This window comes from Astatotilapia calliptera, chromosome 1 (genome assembly GCF_900246225.1).
Source record: "Astatotilapia calliptera chromosome 1, fAstCal1.2, whole genome shotgun sequence".
In the NCBI taxonomy this organism is placed as follows: Eukaryota; Metazoa; Chordata; class Actinopteri; order Cichliformes; family Cichlidae; genus Astatotilapia; species Astatotilapia calliptera.
The window spans coordinates 5,514,526-5,534,292 of record NC_039302.1 but is presented as its reverse complement, the minus strand read 5'-3'; the positions used below and the strand labels follow the sequence as shown (position 1 = coordinate 5,534,292).

At 39.4% G+C, this 19,767-nt stretch overlaps 1 protein-coding gene across 12 annotated transcripts in view; it reads left to right on the top strand.

Moving 5' to 3' along the window:
• Nucleotides 1-19,767, top strand: part of LOC113012359 (C-myc promoter-binding protein-like) — an 87,087-nt gene that overhangs the window by 25,360 nt on the left and 41,960 nt on the right. For all 12 annotated transcript variants that reach the window (XM_026153341.1, XM_026153107.1, XM_026153266.1 and 9 more), the window contains exons 3-9: nucleotides 3,174-3,420; nucleotides 9,812-9,881; nucleotides 12,308-12,477; nucleotides 15,437-15,723; nucleotides 16,166-16,232; nucleotides 16,464-16,522; nucleotides 18,426-18,570. In XM_026153341.1, coding sequence (XP_026009126.1) covers nucleotides 3,174-3,420; nucleotides 9,812-9,881; nucleotides 12,308-12,477; nucleotides 15,437-15,723; nucleotides 16,166-16,232; nucleotides 16,464-16,522; nucleotides 18,426-18,570 — 1,045 coding nt within the window. The remainder of the gene's footprint in view (nucleotides 1-3,173; nucleotides 3,421-9,811; nucleotides 9,882-12,307; nucleotides 12,478-15,436; nucleotides 15,724-16,165; nucleotides 16,233-16,463; nucleotides 16,523-18,425; nucleotides 18,571-19,767) is intronic.

The window sequence follows — 19,767 nt, the reverse complement described above, 5'->3', positions numbered from 1 at the left end:
TTGTTAGAAGCCTGAACAGCTTCCACTGGCTCCTTTTGACGGGGAGGAGTAGCAGCTGTACTCTGAGCCCCTCTTGGATGGACGAACTCCCCACCCTATGTCTAAGAGAGAGGCCTGCCACCCTTTGGGGAAAGCTCATTTCCACCACTTGTATCTACTTCTTTCAGTCACCACCCAAAGCTTGTGACCGTAGGAGAGGGTAGGGACTTAGATTGACTGGCAAATCGAGAGCTTTGTTTTTATGCTCAGTTCTCTCTTCACCATGATGGACCGGTACAGTATCCACTTCACTGCAGCTGCAGTGATCTCCCTATAGTTGGAGCACACCCACCAGTCCCCCTTCTTGAAGATGGGAACCACTGCCCTGGTCTACCAATCCAAAGGTACTGCCCCTGCTCTCCATGAAACATTGTAGAGACGTGTCAACCAAGACAGCCTTACAACATCTACCGTCGCCTGAAGGTTTTCCTAGAAGCTCTTCAAGGCAGTCCAAAACTCTTTTTCCATGGTCTCTCCAAACTCATCCCTCCTTTCTGCTTCAGCCACTGCCTGAGCTGTGTTCCACCTGGCCTGTTGGTATCTATAGGCTGTCTCTGAAGTCCCACAGGCTAACCAAGCTCGATAGGACTCCCTCAGTCTGATGGCTCCCTTCACCTGCAGTATCTAGAATCTGGTTTGCGTTTTATCACCACAACAGGCACTGATCACCTTGCGACTGCTGAGGTACTGAACATGGTCCATTTGGACTCAATGTGCCCAGTCTCCCTTGGAATGCTGTCAAAGCTCTGCCAGAGGTGGGAGTTGAAGATCTTGCGGGCTGGGGCCTCTCTCAGGCGGTCCCAGCGCAGCATCCTAATTATATGTTATGACATGCAGGTCTGTCTAGTATGCTGCCTCACCACCTGATCCAACTCACCACCTGGTGGCAACTCAGCCTCTCTCTTTACCTCAGTGTCCAGAACACACAACTGCAGATTTGATGATACAGTTAGAATGTCCCTACACGCCCCTTCTTAAGGCTGCACCAGACTCTGCCCTATGGCATAAGGTCCGACCATCAGGCGCTCACCCTTGGGCACCCTCCACAGGTCTGGCTCCAGGACAGGGCCCAGGTAACCCTACCCTGGGAATATTTGTTTTATAAATACATATTTTATTGAGCCATTTTTTAAGAGTGTATTACATATATTTGTATTGACTGATGTCAATACAAATATATACACGTATGAACAGCACAGAAAGACGTGCAGAGCAAAGTCGGTCACTTTGCTACCACAGCAATCAGCGCAGGAACCAAAAAGAAAGAAACTATAAAAATCTCTCGGTCGACTACTTTACATTCTCTTCTCTTTTCAGCTTTCAGACAGTGCCACAAAATGCCTGTTGAGTTCACTTGAAACAGTAATGGAGGATAAGTGCATAATGGAAATACCAAGAGGAGTGTTTAAAATTACTGCCACTGTTGCGTATCTCTCAGTACTTGTCCGCTAAGTGGTTTGTACAAGGGTCCTCTTGTGCAGTACAGGCTCAATATATGTGTCAGTATACTGTAAGCTGTGTGTATATACATGTGTGAAGACTATCACAACTCTCAAAGTCAGTCAAAGGCAAATTCAGCTGATAAGTACAAGCGAATAGGAGTTAAAATTCTGCTTAAAAAATAAGATTTTCAATTAAAAGCAGAAAAACCGAATACTGATTTGATATCTTTTCATTACCAAATGTGCATTTAAGTCAAAGTGTTCCAGCTGAAAGCTGAGTTCGCACATAAGAAGGAATCAGTAAATAGAGAAGGTTGCATTGGAATAAACACTGGTGCTAAATTTGTGCTGCTTCTAAATACAGTGTCATCTACAGCAAAGTTGGAATGTTTTGTTGTTTTTCTGTTTTTTGGGTTTTTTTCTTGCTTAGCTTCACCACAAGCAGAGACTGTTGTCAGTTTGGGTTTGAATGCAGCCTCAGCTCACTTGGCTACATTAGGATCTTGTGATGTCTGTTTAAGTGAGCTGGCGTGTTACCGTTGCCTGATGTGAAAGCTAACTAGCAACACTGCTGCCAAGCTGACAGTCTTTGACCAGAAGCTGTAATTAATATGTGTTAGAAAGAAACTAACATGCTTCCATACTGATTATCTCCTGTGAGTGATGGAAGAGATTGAGAATCTGTAATGCTTTTTCCCCTCTGTCTCTGTCAGTGCGCCCCAGGACAGCTGTGGCTACAATGTAGCTTGCCATCACCAGTGTGTGAATGAATGGGTGGATGACTGAATGTAGTGTAAAGCGCTATACAAATACAGGCCATTTACCATTTAGTCACAGGTAATGTTTATTGCAAATTCTATATTGTCTGTATTAATTGGGCCGTATGCTGTTTCTCAATGAGATCTATAGTGTCGTTTTTGATCTGTTTTAGTATATCATTAGACAATACCAGGGGTGGGTGGACTGCCTGGACACGAGTTTGTTACAAGTTTGTAAATGCGATAACTTCTGAACGAGGCGAAGTAGGACCGTCAAATCGATACCATAGGCACATTTACTAAAAACCTTAGAGAGGTTGGAATCACAGTGAGTCTTCAACTCAAGATCTAGGTGGGGTAGCACTGGTGGTCATCAGTATTTTCAGTCATTGTCAATCAGTCAATCATTTTCTAATGTGATTTATAATCTTCCTCCTTGCATATACAGTGTAGTTGTACAGTGTTGGACAAACAACTGTGATATGTGGCCCTTTTTTTTGTCTGTTCTTTTAAAGAAATAGATGTTAGTAAACTAATGTCTTATTTGGACTGGAAAAGGATGTCTGCTCAACAAGACTGTGGCTGGCAAGAATTCCATTATTAAATTGGAGCCAGATAGTGTCCAGACTTTTTCCTCCTTTGCAACATGCGTTATTGTGGCCAAAGTAATGGAGGTGGTTCTGAGCTTGAATTTGCCACTTTGAATGCTTATAAATGTCTGTTTTTCATGAATTCCATCAAATGCTGCTTTGGATAAGATAATACAGAGCAGACTAATCAATTTCATTGTGCTAGCCACTGAATTCTGCACTAGCGTAGGACTTGCTCCAGCTGAGTAGCCCAGCAATCAATTGTGCATGGAAATCACACTAATAACTACACCCCGATGTGGCAGTTTATGTGGTTGACCACATTGCTGTGCTTCCTCCTGTAGTGTGCTGTATGAGTGGAAGGAGCGTCTGAAGCAGGGCTGCCACCTTATCCAAACCACACCTTCTGGTCGCCCAGCCAACATCAGTGGTAATTCCTCCCAACGCATCTACATCACCTACCGCCGGGCTCCCGAGAGCCAGCCGCACGCCGCCTTGGCCGTCACAGACGTCTGCATCATCATCCCGAGCAAAGGGGAGACCCCACCACACACTTTCTGCAAGGTGGAGAAGAATCTCAACAGCAGCATGGTAAGGGAGAAACTGGTGAGGAATAGAGGAATACAACACTCAGGGGTGGGTGATATAAACGATATACGATATAAATGATATAAATTTGGCCAACGATAGAGATTTTGACTATATCGCTCTATCGCGATAGCACATGTTGATGATGTCATCAAGCTGCGTCTGTTTTGGTCGAAAGCATCGCAGCGGCTACAACCATTATCATCTGCAAATTATGCCGGGCGACAGTCATAGCAAAGAGATGAAGCACTTTTGAAATATGGGGAAAACCAAAAACTGCGCTTCCTCCACTTCCGTAACATTGATTCATTAATGTTGAATTCTCTCGCAGCTGCTCTATTCCCATGTTGTTGCAGTATATTAATAACTAACCTCGTATTGTGGATGAATAATCTCAGTTGTTCTCCTGACTGAAGTTTGGCCCGTGTATAGCGTCCTGCTATGCGATTGCATTTGTCCCTGACCACCAGAATCCCTCACGTTAACTTTTATCGAGTGGAAAAAAAGTTGGTGTTCATCCTCCGGCTTCACTGTGCTAATGTTATGCTAAAATAGCTGTGTTGCTAGCAATCACGTAGCACAACATTATATACCAGGTAGTCCAACTTTAGTAACCCTACAAACGGCACTGCTGTTTAGTTTTCTGTCTTCATTTATGTTGGAAGTGGTAGCAGAGCTGTACGTTTGAATTAGTTTCAAAAATCTCTCAGTCAGAACATGGTATGAAATGTTTAGGTGTAAACTAGCGAGCTAACTTCCTGTTAAATTTAATAAATTCTGTTTTCATGGATGCATGGATGTAAAACTTAATTGTTACACCCGATAAAGCAGCAACGCTGATGATTTAATTAAAGATGAAATAATTTAGACCGTTTTTAGCCCTTAGCCTTTGACTTTGGGACCTGAATGGACGGAGTTTTGGACCCAGATTACTCCGCGAAGCTCCTCACTATGGCAGCCGTAATGCTCTGACAGTCTATCAAGCAGTGCAGCTTATCAAAGTTGTACTAAAACATTTTTTAACAGATTTCTGCATGCAGAAATCTGTTCGAGGTCAGTAAGCACAACCAGAATTCATACATAAGGCACACTGTCGATTTTTGAGAAAATTAAAGGATTTTAAGTGTGCCTTATAGTGTGGAAAATACGTTATACAGAAGAAAAGAATATATTGCGATATATATCGTTACCGCACATGCTTCAAATTATATCGCGATATGAATTTTAGGCCATATCGCCCAGCCCTAACATCACTGATTTCTTTAGTTCTTTAGAGTAAAGAACCCAGTTGGTTAAAGCAACAGGATTATCCAGCGCACTCATTACAGGCCATTTATTTATATATGAAGGAAATCTCCTTGAGATGTAGCATCTTTCATTTTTGTGCTAAAGACACAAATACTAAAGTGTAACAAACATTTTGAACTTTATGTACAAGTTGCACACAAATAAAAATAGCAACACACACTCAAAACCACAGACCTCAGCTATTGAGGAGGAAGATTAGTTTGAAAGACCTAACAGAACGAATGACATCAGCATAAAGAGGGTAAGATACAGAAAGTGTAAACTGGAAGCAAACATAAGTTAAAAGTATAAACCAAATATTTGAATGGGAATGAGCCATTTTAGTCTAAATATGCCAATGCAAATGTTGATGGTAGTGTTGTTGGATTTTTAACAACAGGAAAAGTAGATGATAGGTGCAGGTCGAGAGCAACTGGGTAAACCCAATAATGTCATATTCTTCAAAACAGAATAACTTGTAATTTCAAAAACAAACAAACAGTTCTTAACAACTGAATGTGGATTTTTTTCCCTTTCTGAAGGTACTCTATGACATTTTGAATTCAGCAGATGGTTGCTCGTGCTGTCAGGCCGTCACCTGAAATGCTAAGACATTTAGTCATAAGTCTTGAATCCTCAACTTCACTCTGCTGTCTCATTTTAAGTCTCTGAAAGCTTTGGTGTGAAACTTGTCAGCAATACAAGATGGTTCTGAGCTTTTTTTTTCTTCTCATACTGTCATGTGATAAAAGATTTTAAGTCATTCTGTTCAAGTCAAACTTCTGTGTTTTTTGTTTTTTTTTCTTTATTGTGCTGACACATGTTGTGGAGTGAAAGCCATCTCATCTGTTTATTGTTTTTTTTTCTAGTTAAATGTGTATTTCAGTATTTTGAAGAGAATTCTCTGCCTTCATGTAAGGTGCTCCAATTGGCTAGTACATCTAATTATGGAGAACCATCAAAATGCCTCATGAAGGTTTTTTCAATGCTGTGTGTGCGTGTGTTTTCTTAATATAGTTTTTTTTTTCATATAGTGAAGCCCCTTGAGCTAGATGTTGTCTGCTTCTGCATTTCAGTTTCTCCACACCCAGTATTTGTGCTCTGTTCACTTTCCTGTCATATTCTTTTTATGTTGTTCTGCTTCTCTCTCTCACCCACCAATGCAACCACACACAGTCTCTCTCTCTCTCTCTCTCACACACACACACACACACACACACACACACACACACACACACACAGACTAAATTACTGTAAAAGTCGTTGCAGTGTCAGCGAGGTCTACATTTGGCATTTCTTAGAATAGGCAATCCCCTTCAAGGTGCTGTTTGTGGCTGCATGTGTCCTGAAATTTCCTAGTTCATTAATCTATAGACTTTTAGTGCCTGAAGCAGAATGTGATGTCCTGTTAAATATTTTTATTAAACTTTGGAAGCATCCTTAGTTTTAGTTGTCAGAAGCAGAGGTAGGAAGTAATAAAGTACAAAAAGTTTGGTGCTGTACCTTAATAAGTGTAAAATGCACTTCACACACACACAGATCGGTATAGCGAGATGTCACGTTTATTTATGGGTTTGCTTATTGTGACAGTTCACAGTCTGGTCCGCTCAGGTCTCAGCTGTTCCAAAGCTCCCCTCCGCTCCTCTCCCGTCTCACGAAAAAGGGGAAGAAACTGTCATCAGACCAAACGCCACCAGCTGTGTTCTCACCTGCCTCCCCAGCACCGCCCCATTGAGCTCACTGCACCACTCCTCCCCTGCAGCCGAGCCAGGGACCACACCTCCACCACAATAAGATTCTTACATAGAATTTTTAGGTATCTGTATCTACTTGAGCGTTTGTTTGTTTTTTTTGACAGTGTTTGTACTTATACTCCCTCACTTTTAAACACAAATATCTCTTCTTACTACTCCTTAGTTTTCAAAAAGCCTTCCTACCTTAGGTTCAAGACATTTTGTGTGTGTGGGTATTATTTCCCATCACTAATCACCAGATCAATTTTTGCCTAAACGGAGGGAATAAAAACCTTAGAAGACAATCCTATTGGTGTATTATGGTGCTTGTCACACAGGTAGAGATGAACCAATTTATGCATCATTTGTTGTACTATACTATATGTTACTATTATATGTAACATTTGTTGAAGGGAAAAATCTGGAAACATACTTTTGGTGCAGATGTCCGCAAGTCGTAGTCACTGTACTTTACCATCCAGCTAATGCTACAGGAGTGAGCACAAAAGAAGTAAAAAAATTTTGAGTGGCAGATACTTTCAAATGCATTTTAACTAAAAGCTCAACAAGTATTAGCAGGTATCCATGTAGGGTGGGTGACATGAACTCATGTAACATCTGCTTATATTTTGTTGAACTCAGTTGGATAAATTCACAAAGACCTAGCAGCATAGTGCAGCTGATCACAACCTGGACATAAAATCTGCTTGTGCTCAAATTATTGTGAGTTACTTCTAAGTGATTCTTTTCCACACACTCCACCACTAAGGGTTAAGGGTTCTCCCACCTGCTTCCCTCATCTCTCACTGTACACCTTATTCTGTTTAGATCTGGAGGCAAAGTCACCCAGAGCTTTTTTTAAATTCCAATTTTCTCTGCTTTTGTACTGCATAAAAGATGTTAAAGCTAAGCACATTCATTAGAATTAGAGTTTAAGTGGAAATACAGTTTGCATTCACATTTACCAATATTTTTTTTAAATATTATTATTTTAATATGACATGAAGTTCAGTCCATTTTACATAACAATCGTTGGCAGAAATGTCGTTCAAAGAGCTACTTTTTACTCTTATACTTTGAGTACTAGAGCTGTACTTTCATTACATTATTTACTAGAATTTCAAATCAGTACTTTAACTTTTACCATAGTATTTTAACACAAGTGTTTATACTTCTACTTAAGTTATTTGTCTACTGTGTGTCGGAATCCAGCTTTTTCTCACAGGGACAACTTTTCATGTTTGTGTATATGATGCATCATTGCCTCTCTTCACATGCTAATGGTTTCACAAGAGTCTGGCTTGACTTATATATTCACATTTATTTATTTTATATTTATATTTATATTTATTTAAAAAGTATAGAAATGTAATATATTTGGTCTTTTAAATTAATTGGAGTATAACTGATACAAAATGCCCAAAAGTACAAAAAATTTTCATTGCACTTTATTTATTTAATTCCTTTAGGATTTACCCAAGAATGACCTTAGTTAAAGAAAAACAATGAATGATGATATTCTTTACTTATGGTACGTAGTACTTAGAGCATGACGGATTTATCGGCAGGCAGATGTTATGTAAATGGACTGGTTCTTATATAGCGCTTTTCTACTCTTCTGAGCACTCAAAGCGCTTTACACAACTTGTGCATTCACCCATTCACACCAGCAGATTTTTGTAGGTGCTTTCTAACTAACATTCACACACACTCATACTCCGATGGATGCATCCGGAGAGCAATTTGGGGTTAGTATATTGCCCAAGGATATTTGACATGCAGACTAGGGGAAGCCAGGAATCGAACCACCAACCTTCCAATCAGTAGATGACCTGCTCTACCACTTATTTTACACACAGTTCTACACTCAGCATTGTTCCAAATGACACTTGTCTGGGAAACCGAGTCAGAGTGAGATATTACTGTCTTTGGTGTTCTCATGATGGTGATGGAGCACAATATCTAACACAGTGACACACAAGTGGAAAATCTCCCGTAAGTGTTGTGATAAAGACCAGTGATGTGATCACTCAGAACTAATTTCCAAACCTCTAAGGCAGAGGTGTGAAATACCCAGCCTGCTGGACAGAACTAGCCCCTGGATGGTTTTGGAGAGTCTGAATATTGCACAGAATGAGGGCCTAATGGATTTTCTTTTAGCTTTATTTTTGCACCAGGAAGTATTGTGTTGCAAGCCATTAGTGTCCTACTAAGCTGTTAATGTAATCAAAGCCAGAGATGTGTCCATTGAGGACTCTATTGATTCAGAGACATTAACCATGTCCTACCATACCACACTGAAGTTAGATTTTTAACCATCTAACTTTGTAGACTGCGTGGAAGTGGAAGAACATAGATGTGCTGAAATTGAACTTAGTTCTTTCAAGGCATAGCGACTTATCTTATATAGGTTATTATAGGTGCAGTGGTTTTATTGGTGTGCCCCCCTGGAGTTCAGATAGCACTGTTTATAGCCCATAAATTAAAGCCACACAATTTAACTAGACCATACAAGCGAAATGCCCCCTACAGAGTAACAGAACACCCAGATCTCCTAAATGTAAGGGTCAACAGTTTATGATGTTCTTTATTCAGATTTTGCTTCGGCTTTCTCTTCCCCACCTCTAATCTGGACAAAAGCTGTTGCAAGCAAAAGTCGTTTTGAAGGTTTCAGCAAAGTAAGACCATTCGCTTTAGGAAATAAATAGAAATCTATGCAAATAAATCTAAAGATTTCTTTAGTTATTACATGTGACTTAATATATGGAGATCTATGACTATGATTTTTTTTGCATGTGTAGATTAAATGGGTCGTTACCAACATCTGGTGAGAAATTCATGTCAGTAGCACCTTTAGAAATATATTTATTTTGAATATTGGTGCCATATTCGATACTTAGTGTATCTGCTATATCTTCTCCTGACTAAAGCAGTAACTCTCCAAACGTAAAGAGTCTAAAGGGTCAAAACATTGCTGGTGGAGACAATACAGTATGTCTCCTCTGAAAATGTTTAGTATTATCAGTGCACTAATCACAACAGCGTCCTCCCTCAGGAATGCTGCAGCCACGGTTGGCTGCCACTTCTGCCGTTTAGGTCCATTATTTAATCTTGTTTACATTTAATAAACATGATGGGAGCAAGTTTGATTTTATGGCTATCCACATACAGAGAACAGATCCTAGGCTGATACTGTGCTGCACAATAAAAACACTTAAATAGTGCTTGTTGTTAGTTATTTGAAAGAATTGCAGTTCTGAAAAGGATTAAGTGGAATGCGAGCCCAGATGAGATTTTGATGCGTTTTGATCCTGATTGGCCCTAAGATGACCCAGAGGATAACAGTATGACCTGTTTTCTGCTCTTGTTTTCAGTGGGGATCCTCAGTCTACCTGTGTTACAAGAAGTCTGTGGCCAAAACCAACACAATAGCGTACAAAGCAGGTAAGCCTTTTTAATCTGATAACTGTCAGTGCACACAGATCCAAATACTGATGTGAACCTCTAAGAAATCAAATGGTATGTTGTCTGTAGGTAGCTTTCTCTTCTGCCAAATTATTTGCATTGTGGGTGAGAAAAATTTGACTAGTCAGAGTGGATTTTGCAATGCATTTAGAAAGTTACCCACTCTTTTATGAATAATAAATTGTCGAAGTCCTAACTGTTTATTGCATATCGGTTGTTTCTATATTCGCTGTAACTGTGTTGGTGTAGTGATGTTGAGACAAGCGTATTCTGCACTGGCTGCAGGAGGGCACTCTGCTACAGTAATGCTTGCAATTCGGCTTGTTTAAACAAGAATTGAAGTGAAGTGATAAGCCTCTGCATGCCAACATTATTCCCTGCTAGGGAGTTAATGGTTAGCATATATTTACATGTAAGGTGGTGATTATGCCACATTAAATACTGTGTGTCTTCCCCATTTCAAAAACACTGACATAAGATTTTCTGATAACACTATTGGCTCAGAGTCGCCGGGTTTGGCTGAGTCTCAGACTTGCTGACGTTTTGTTGTGTTGTGAATATGCAGCAGACTGTGAAGCGATATTATCTAATGCTTTGGATGAGTCAGCTCACAGAAATGATGCTTATTTTCAACACTTCAAGCCAGGAAGGAAATCCACCAAGCAACAAGCTTCAGGTTTAATCCATATGTGAGCAAAGATAAGTTTGTTCTGCGATGGATGTTTGGTTTTCATGTAGAAATGACATGTGAAGGAGCACTTATAGCTGTGGAGCAGGACATTAGTCAGAGTGTCTAATGTAGTAGGGTATTTAGCACAGGGAACTGCTAAGGCCCTCCTCCTTTTAGTGCGTTTAGTGTTAAAGTTTTGTAATCCAATATATATATATTAGACTAACAGAAAAAATGATTGCCTGTATAATTCAGTGAAACTTTACAGTGTAACCGAGCTTAATAACCATTTTCAAGAAATTATTTGGCTCCTGTGGCACATTTGCTGTTTATTTCAGCATTCTCATCAACCACAGCTAAAGGGCTATATTTTATTTTTTGGAGGAGACTAAAAATGAAGCTAAAGATCATCACCAAGCTGTGGTGAGACTTAGCAAAGTACACCACAAACAAATGGAAGCCATTTGCTTTCAAAGTAAAAGTTTATCTTTAGCACCACAACCATTGTTTCTAAAAATACAACTTTTTACTTTCAGCTTTACCTTCACCAGTTTGTATCGTACTCGTCACAGTTTTCACAACTAAAAAGAATATGACACAGTTTTTCACATCCCACGATACGATATTATCACAATACTTAACGCACGATACGATATTATTGCAATTTTTTAAAATATTTTAAAAATATTTATTTTTAAAATATATTCTGTACATAAAGGTAAACTTTATCAATATTCATTTTATCTAATATCAAAGCCTCGCACTCAGTCTTTCTCTCATTTCAGTCAGTTTTATTGTTGACAAACTGAACGGTTTGTATTACAGTCTAGTCCAACTTAACTGAATGCAACCATCTGGTACAATTATAGCTATTCTGAACTATGCAATTTATGAAAACTATGCAGCCCATTCAGCAACTGAAGAATTTGAAAGTAAATTAAAACAAAATATAATTTAACATTAAATAAAAAAGTTTTAAACTTAATTAAAATAAAACATGTCTTAAATTAAAATAAGTAAACTGTCATGTTTATTGCTGCCAAAAAACAAGTTAAACACATTTGGACAGTGAAGGAATGTCAGGATTCTTGCTCAGAAAAAGGATCAACATGCTCTGAAGAGTTCCAGTCCACAAAAACTTTTTTTGTAACAAAATATCGATTTCTGCTGTCCCTGTATCGATACATTATTAGCAAACAAAATATCACGATACTACACAGTATTGATTTTTTCCCCCACCCCTACTGTTTAGTAAGTAGCTGGCAAGTGTTTGCAGTGTCATTTACTTGAACTAGCAGAAGTGTCCACATTCCTAATAAGGCATAACTTTAAATCGTAAAGCTCTTTGTGTAACCGCTTAGTTCATATCATCCTTTATCAAGCTGGATGCAGCTCAAGAGTTAAGTAAGTGCCAAAGTAAAATCAGTACTTCATTGTTCTTCATTTGTGTCCACTGACAGTAACTAATTGTCTGAATGTGCGATTATGTAGGACTGTTTGCTTATTACAAAGCCAGGCGTTTCTAGTGACACGTTGCCTCGATAAAGTTGTACATTATCTTTGTGATTATAGTACATTGCACTTGTTTGCTTTTAAGCTTATTAGAAAGGCAATTTTGCATCCACATTAGCTTGTAATTGTTATTCATAGTAGGCTGTTGCCCTCAGCTGCTCTCTAAATTGAGTTCTCAGTTGTTTGTTTGGGGTTTTGTTGTTTCTTTTTTTCCTTCTGTTAGGTTTATTCAGCAGATATCCAGAGGAGGACTATGAGTCATTCCCTCTGCCAGAGTCTGTTCCTCTCTTCTGCCTTCCCATGGGGGCCACAATTGAGTGCTGGCCAGCTAACACCAAATACTCCCTCCCTGTTTTTTCCACCTTTGTCCTCACCGGAGCCTCTGGAGAGAAGGTGAGATAAATGAATGGATATTTGGCCACACTACTTTATTTCTCACTCATCCAGGTGACTTACAAGCTTCTCTGGCAACAGCATTGGATCTGAGAGCCTCCCACTGACTGTTAGACCTCATCAACAGACTTCAACTGCCATCTGTACAGCTGACACGACCACAGAGTCATACACTGTAGTAGGGCACGAGAAAACCACATTGTGCTGCATGCCAGAAGTAAAAATAGGTCAGGCATGTTGCCAAAACCTTATAAACTCATATGTAGTGCTTTGTATTTTAAGGCAGCAACTTTGCATTAAAACACAACAATAAAACAGCCTCCCCCCCCCCCCCCCCCCCCCCCACCCCCAAAAAAGAATCTACCAGCTCACTAGGAGAGTAAATGCCTGAACACTACTGTAAAGACAAGGTTGTTCCTTTTGTCTTTTTATGGAGCTATTTCTTTTGCTTCTCAGGGCACAACAATGCAGACTCTGTTTCTGTTAATGAGTCACTCTCTCACACATATGCACATCAAACCAGTAACCCGATATATTTAGTATCCCAGTCATGCATTTTCCCATCATAAATCATATCACACTTTAAAAGAGGCATTATTACCTTCAATTCCAGTTATATAAAGGCTAAAATATAGTGTTGTGCGGTGTAAACATTGTTCACGCGGGTAATATAAACTTACTTTGATCCATCAATACGTACAGTTTGATATGTTGAGGAATTAGTAAAATATCCAAATACTTAGCACACTTCAAAAAGAGGGACAGTTTTAATTTTCCAAGATAGACCTTAGTAATCAAGAAATCAATAGACTTGTGTGATGATCACGGTTAAAGGCCTGGGTTGACTGGAGGGGCTTTTCAGATTTCAAAATGGGCTGCAGCAGTCTTATATTGGAGAGTATTCCCCATAGATAAGGTTACAAGTGCTAAGACATAGAGACAGACAGCCAAGTTACAGTCACCAGTTATCCTAAAACGTGCATGTTTTTGGACTGTGGAGTCCAAAGGAAACTCATTTTTCTCAACAAGCCATCTTTTTATGGTTGCCCAACTTTGCTTTTTTCTATCTTGAATTCTTTATTAAAGAAGAAAGGGTAAATTTATGCAAACAAACCCGGCAGAGGTTCACTGACACATCAGCAGAGGAGCACAATTCCAGTTTCAAACAGGCACACAGGCACATCCTTGGTTTCCAAATCTAAACACAAGCTCTGGCCTGCTGTGCTGATCTCTGGGTTTGGAATGGTGTCCAGTTGTGGTTAGTGTCATATTGACACATATTAGTGAATTATGTGGTAAAACAATCACGATTGAAAACAAATAACATCCAAAGCCTTCCACTGTTTAATCGTTTGCTCTGCTGAACAAGGTCAGTTAGAGGTCAGCAGCAGTTGGCAGTGCCAAACCCTTCTCGGTCTGCTGCTGCTGAGTCAAGTTTCTGTGTGTGTGTGTTTGGAAGGTTGACTCTAAGGGGGATATTTGGTGAGGACAGTGTGTTTGCTGCCTTGTCATTTACTAGCCAAGGTCAGAGGAAGACCCAGCTGGACTCTGGCAGTCTGCAGACTCCATTGATAACTGAGCAATCACGCCTAAGTTAAATATTCTATATTTATTGCCATAACCACAGTCTCTGCTACTTTTTTTGTAACTTTATCGTCAGTTAAAAGGTGTCAAATCTCCAGTTTTATTTCTAGTTGGCTTTCTGTTTCTGGATGAAACCGTAAACTTTGTGGTGGAAGAAGGAAAGTCATTCATAGACATTCATAGAATGAAAACACAGTGCTTTTTAATAAAAAGGCTTCATTTTTGACCACAGTGTGTACATAGAAGCAAACACACCCACTCATTGGCAAACAAAGGCCTGAGTTCCTTTCAGAGGAAAATGTGAAAAACGGACCCAAACAGGCAACACAGCTGATAAGCCCGTTAGCTTTGATCTGTGGGAAGGTCTCATATTTCCAGGAAGCAGAGGAGATTTATAAAGCTCAGCTAACTGCTGTTTGTTTGAACCACTGTTGGCATTTCAATGATCAGTAGAAGTTAAACAGCTACACACAGACTGGATGGAAAGTTTCTGGACAGCAAGGACATTTTAGATTGTCGTTGCGCCCTGAAAAGGCTGTAGAATCTGGTGGGCAGGAGCCAGCATTCATTCATTTTGGTACTGGATGTCCTAAAAAGAAATAAACTGCAGAAAATCCATTACAGTTTACATTATGCTAAGAAACCTCGAGGCAAAGCACTGCAATAGGTCTTTACCGCTGCTTAACTCAATTCCCATGCTGTATGTTTCATCAGTGACCTGTGCGGTGTTGCCTCAGTCAACTCACAGGATGCACAAGATGTGGGCTAATTTAACTGTTGATATTACTGTTCAAGTGGGGTTTTTTTTATTATTATTATGTTAGGAAAATTTTTAATGTAAGAACATTTTAATTTCACTATCTCACATGCTAAGCTGGTATGCCAGTGTGCTGAGAATCAACTTTTTCAGGTTTTGCCAGTATGTCTGCTTGTGTGAGTGAGAGAGGAGATACTAAAGAAAATGATTGGCTTATCAGAACTAATTGGCTGATTAGCATAAAGTGGTTGGGAACTATTTTGATAGGTTGATGGGTTTTAGTTGATTTTCATTTGCAACATTTGCAATGAGCACTGACTGAATTGTGTAAATGAAATCTTTGAGTTTAGGCGGTCAGATAGATAAAGCAAGTAATTTTAAGATGTGAAGTTGGGCATGTAAAATTGCAAATGGCATGATTTTTTTTCTTTTAGTTTATTAACCAGTCACAGAAACACTGGCAGATCAATTATTATTTACAAAAATCTTTTTTTGCATCCTTTTCAAAAGCAAATCTAAACCAAGAAAAGTGTCTGACTGTGGCATTATCACATCACAGAGGTATATAAGTATTTAGACTGTTTCTGGTTTCCTGTGTTTTTATTTCTCCTCTACCAGGTTTACGGTGCTGCCATTCAGTTCTATGAGCCCTACCCACAGGAGTGCCTGACCGATCAGCAGCTCTCCCAGCTGGGTCTCCTGATCCCCGACCCTCACAAACCCTCTCCCTCCAGCTGTATGGCCGCTGGCACCAGCAGCACCGCAAACGGCAGCCCGCGCTCAGTCTACACCAACAAGTGTATCTGCCTGCTCTCTCACTGGCCCTTCTTCGATGCTTTCCGCAAGTTCCTCACATTCCTCTATCGCTACTCCATCTCAGGCCCTCATGCCCTGCCCATTGAGAAGTGGGTACTCTGTGTTTTCTCTCTTCATTTAAAAATTGTATGCTCTGGTTGCTGAACATGTTATTATTTAGTGTTCTAGCGACTACAATGATTGGGTTGTGGAAATATAACTCTTTTCTTTGGCAGTTTGCTACATGGTGTCACGCTGAGATATGTCATTAGTTTAGTTTTAATTGTGTCTGAACCTGGACCTGTGTTTCCTGATGTTAGAGTTGAAAAAGAGAAAATAAATTTTTTTCTCACATGGAGGAAGAAAAAAGGGAACAGAAATTGTGTTTGGTCAGATACATACTTGTAATTCTGCTGGTAAGGTAATGTGTAACAGAAGAGTCATGCTTTGTGTATTTCACTCCTGCTCATTACTGGTTGAACAGATGGACTATTCTGCTGCCTACTGCTGGTATATTTGGCCTTATGTTCCACTCATTTTTCTTCATTCCAGGCACATCTCCCACTTCATGCACAAAGTTCCCTTCCCTTCTTCTCAAAGGCCTCGCATCCTTGTGCAGGTATGTTTTAACTGCAAGAGCAAAATGGTTCTTTGTGATGCTTATTGCATTTAATGCAGGCTAGAATGTTTAACCTGCATCTTGCTGAAGAATGAGTTGATTTCTGAAGGTGTTAGTTCACCCGCAGGGGTGCACCGCTTTTGGTCCTTCATTATGAATGAACATTTAAATGATTCAGTGCAGACTTTTTTTGCGTGGTTGGTTTTATCTCATTTTCCAGCTTTTCTTTAGCTTTCCCCTCATGACAGCCTGATGCTGAGCCAGCCGGTCTCTTCTCCATTACCGCTCAGGTAAGAGCAGCTGTGCTCAAAGTTTCTTAGTGCTAAATGTTAGTTTTGGTGTCAGATCTAAAGAAATATGTGTAAAAGGTCAGTTAGAAAACATATCAAATTGTTGAACTGACAAAATGTACAGTTTGTCAGAAAAAAATTGCACCAGCATGTCCCAAAAAATTTGCAACAGGGTCATATTTACTGCTGTGTAGCATCCCATTTTTGTCTGATACAGGATTTTTGTTTCCAGCTTTTTTTAAATGGTGAAAGGTCTGGACTGCATGTAAGTTATGCTGATGTAATAGATGCAGTAGCACCGTCTTGCTAAAATATTCAAGGGCTTCCCTGAAAAAGCTGCCACCTGTAAATACCTCTCAGCATTGATGGCAACTTTCCACATGTGCAAGTGTCAGTTCTAGAGGTACTAATGCAACTCTATATCATCAGAGATGCAGGCTTTCAAACTGAACACACTGATATAATCTGACCCCAGAACAGTTTTACATTTTGCCTCATTACATTTTAAATGAGCTTTGGTCCAGAGAAGAAAGCTGTGTTCCTGGATCATCTTCACATAGGGCTTCTTCTTCACATGATAGAGCTTTAACCTGTATTTGCGGATGGCACAATGACTTCTGGAAGTGTTCTTGAGTCCATGCAGTGATTTCCATGACAGAAACATGTCATGCCCTGTTATGCCCACAGTGGTGCCTGAGATCCTCTTGTTTTCATACAGTCGTGTTCCTGGCCTGTTGCCAGTGACACTCATTAGGTGCAAAATGTTCTCACAGCTGTTTTTTAAGGACCACTTAAATTTCCAGCCTTTTATTGTCTGTGTCTCAAAGTTTTAGAGGCATGTTGGTCCCATCAAATTAAATAAAACTGCATGAAAAATTAAATCTTTGCTTCTTAAATGTTTCAGTTTAAACTGAGATTGTAAAATTCTGAGACCACACAAATATTTATAGAAAAATGTGGGTTCGTAGCCAATGCTCTTACTTTCTTTTGGGTAGGGTTTGTTAGTTTGTACCTGTTTTTGTCTATTCATGCAGATTCTCCTTTGCCCCTGAATCCCCACCAGCTCCAAACGAAAATATGTTTCCAATCTAAAGTTTTTGTTAAATTAGGCGCGGCTTCACTTTATTTCTACAAATCATTGTGATTGTTGCCAGACAGCTCTGTGTGACCTTCATCTGTCCACTGCACTTGTTTTCAAAATGACTTTGGCTGATCCAGATGTTACTTTACAGACTTTAGACATTTGTAATGAGGTTGCAGGTACTGTTCCTTTTGAACACTCTTCATATTTGGACTGCAAGACTGCATTTGTGTATCAAAGCGTCACAGTTGCATGTGACTGTGACGCTTTGACAGTCACATGCAACCACCATTGCAGTGATATGGGTGTTTTTGTTTTTCTGATGAGCAGAAATGCCATATCTGAATTTTTTTTTCTGTTCTTCCAGATCATGTTTTGACTTTCATGGTTCTACTTAAATGGTCATTTTAATATTTTGAACATTAGAAGCACTTCAACATCTTTAATGGCCTTCCCTGTTCTAGTTGAAGGTGTACTATTGGTATCAGTTACCTTAATTTTCCATGGCTGAGTATTACTTTAACGTTTGAACATTTTTATTGCAGTTGTATTTACCTTAGGTTACTTAAAAATCAACATTTGAAGTTTGTCCAGGTACCACATTTTTTTCCAAGAATTGTTGTTACAACAAAGAAATAATCCACCAAATCCAAATTACCTTACTTTCTGTGCCAAGTTTATATAATCAGGTCTGAACTCGGCCTTATATTATAAATATTAGAGTTGTTTGAGAAACCTAAAGCCTTTCTTTCAAAGAATATATACAATAGATTTTAAAAGAAACAATTTAAAAGAAAATCATTTATATATTTATTTATTTAGTGGTGGTCGATTTTCCACACTGCTCCACAACCTTGGGCCAGAGAACGCTGTCACCTTGCTGGTGTTTGCTGTCACTGAACATAAGATCCTGATCCATTCACTACGACCGGCCGTACTGACCAGTGTTACTGAGGCTCTCGTGTCTGTAAGTAACTCCATTCAGCTGTCATAGAGTGCTCTATCTGCTCTTAGTTTCACTGCCTTCTTGTTTTATACTTAATTTAAATGAATGGCAGCATTTACAATTGCAAGAAAACATTTGTGAACCCCTGTCTATATATCTCTATAAATACAATAAAACATTGTTGTAGGTAAAAAAGAAAACCTTCAAATCCAGTCATAGAAATATATAGTTGGCCACTGACTTTTCCGTGATAGAAAAGTGAACTGCTAAGATGAGCAGTAAATTTGAAGGTGAAATTAGATAGAGGTGTTTTCAGTCAGATGACAAGCAGGTGTGAGTGGGTGTCCTACTTTTAAGAGTGTGGATTTATCCAAGCCTGACCTTAACATTAAAAGTTTGTGATGCTAAACATGACATAGAACCACCTATACTTACTTTCCACAGGAGGGGTCAACCAACAGAAATCACTCAAGGAAAATGTCATGTTAAAGTCTGAATGACTATGAAAGAACTCTGGGTAACTTCCCAGGACCTAAAGGGCTCTTTCACAGAAGTTAACTCCGTGTTTCCCCCAACGAGATAATACTAAACAACAGCAATTTGAAGTAAAGGGATGCAAGGAGAACACAACTTCTCTTTAGAACATGGACAAGTCAGGACAAGCCAGCAAGCTGTTGAACCAGTGTTTTTGTGGATGGAGAATAGATTGTTTTTATTTCAAATGAGAAGCATTATGTTTGGAGAAAGGAATAATCAGCATTCCTGGATGGGAGCCTTTTTCCATCTGTGAAACATTGTGGTGGTGTCATAGAAATACTTGTCATCACTGATGGAAAAAATTAAGAAAAAATTAAGAATTATACCAGCACACAAATGAAATTTTCAGGACATCTGTGGGTAATGAGGAGAGCCAATGATCTAAAGCATACAAGTACCAAAGAACAGTTAAACATAATGCTTTAGAATGATGAAGCCAAAGTCTGGACCTTAATCCAAACGAAATGTGGAATGTCCTGTATCCACCGTAATTCTGTTGTTACACCTGGACGAGGAGGTCAAAGGAGATAGAGAAGGGAGGGGATGGGGGGTCACAAACATTTTCTTAACACTGCAGATGGTGTTCACGTTTTGTTTTAATCCTATACATGGCTCAGCTATACTGTGAATCTGACCACGTGCACTATAGCTCAGTCCTGTGTTAACTGGAAATTCACTGAA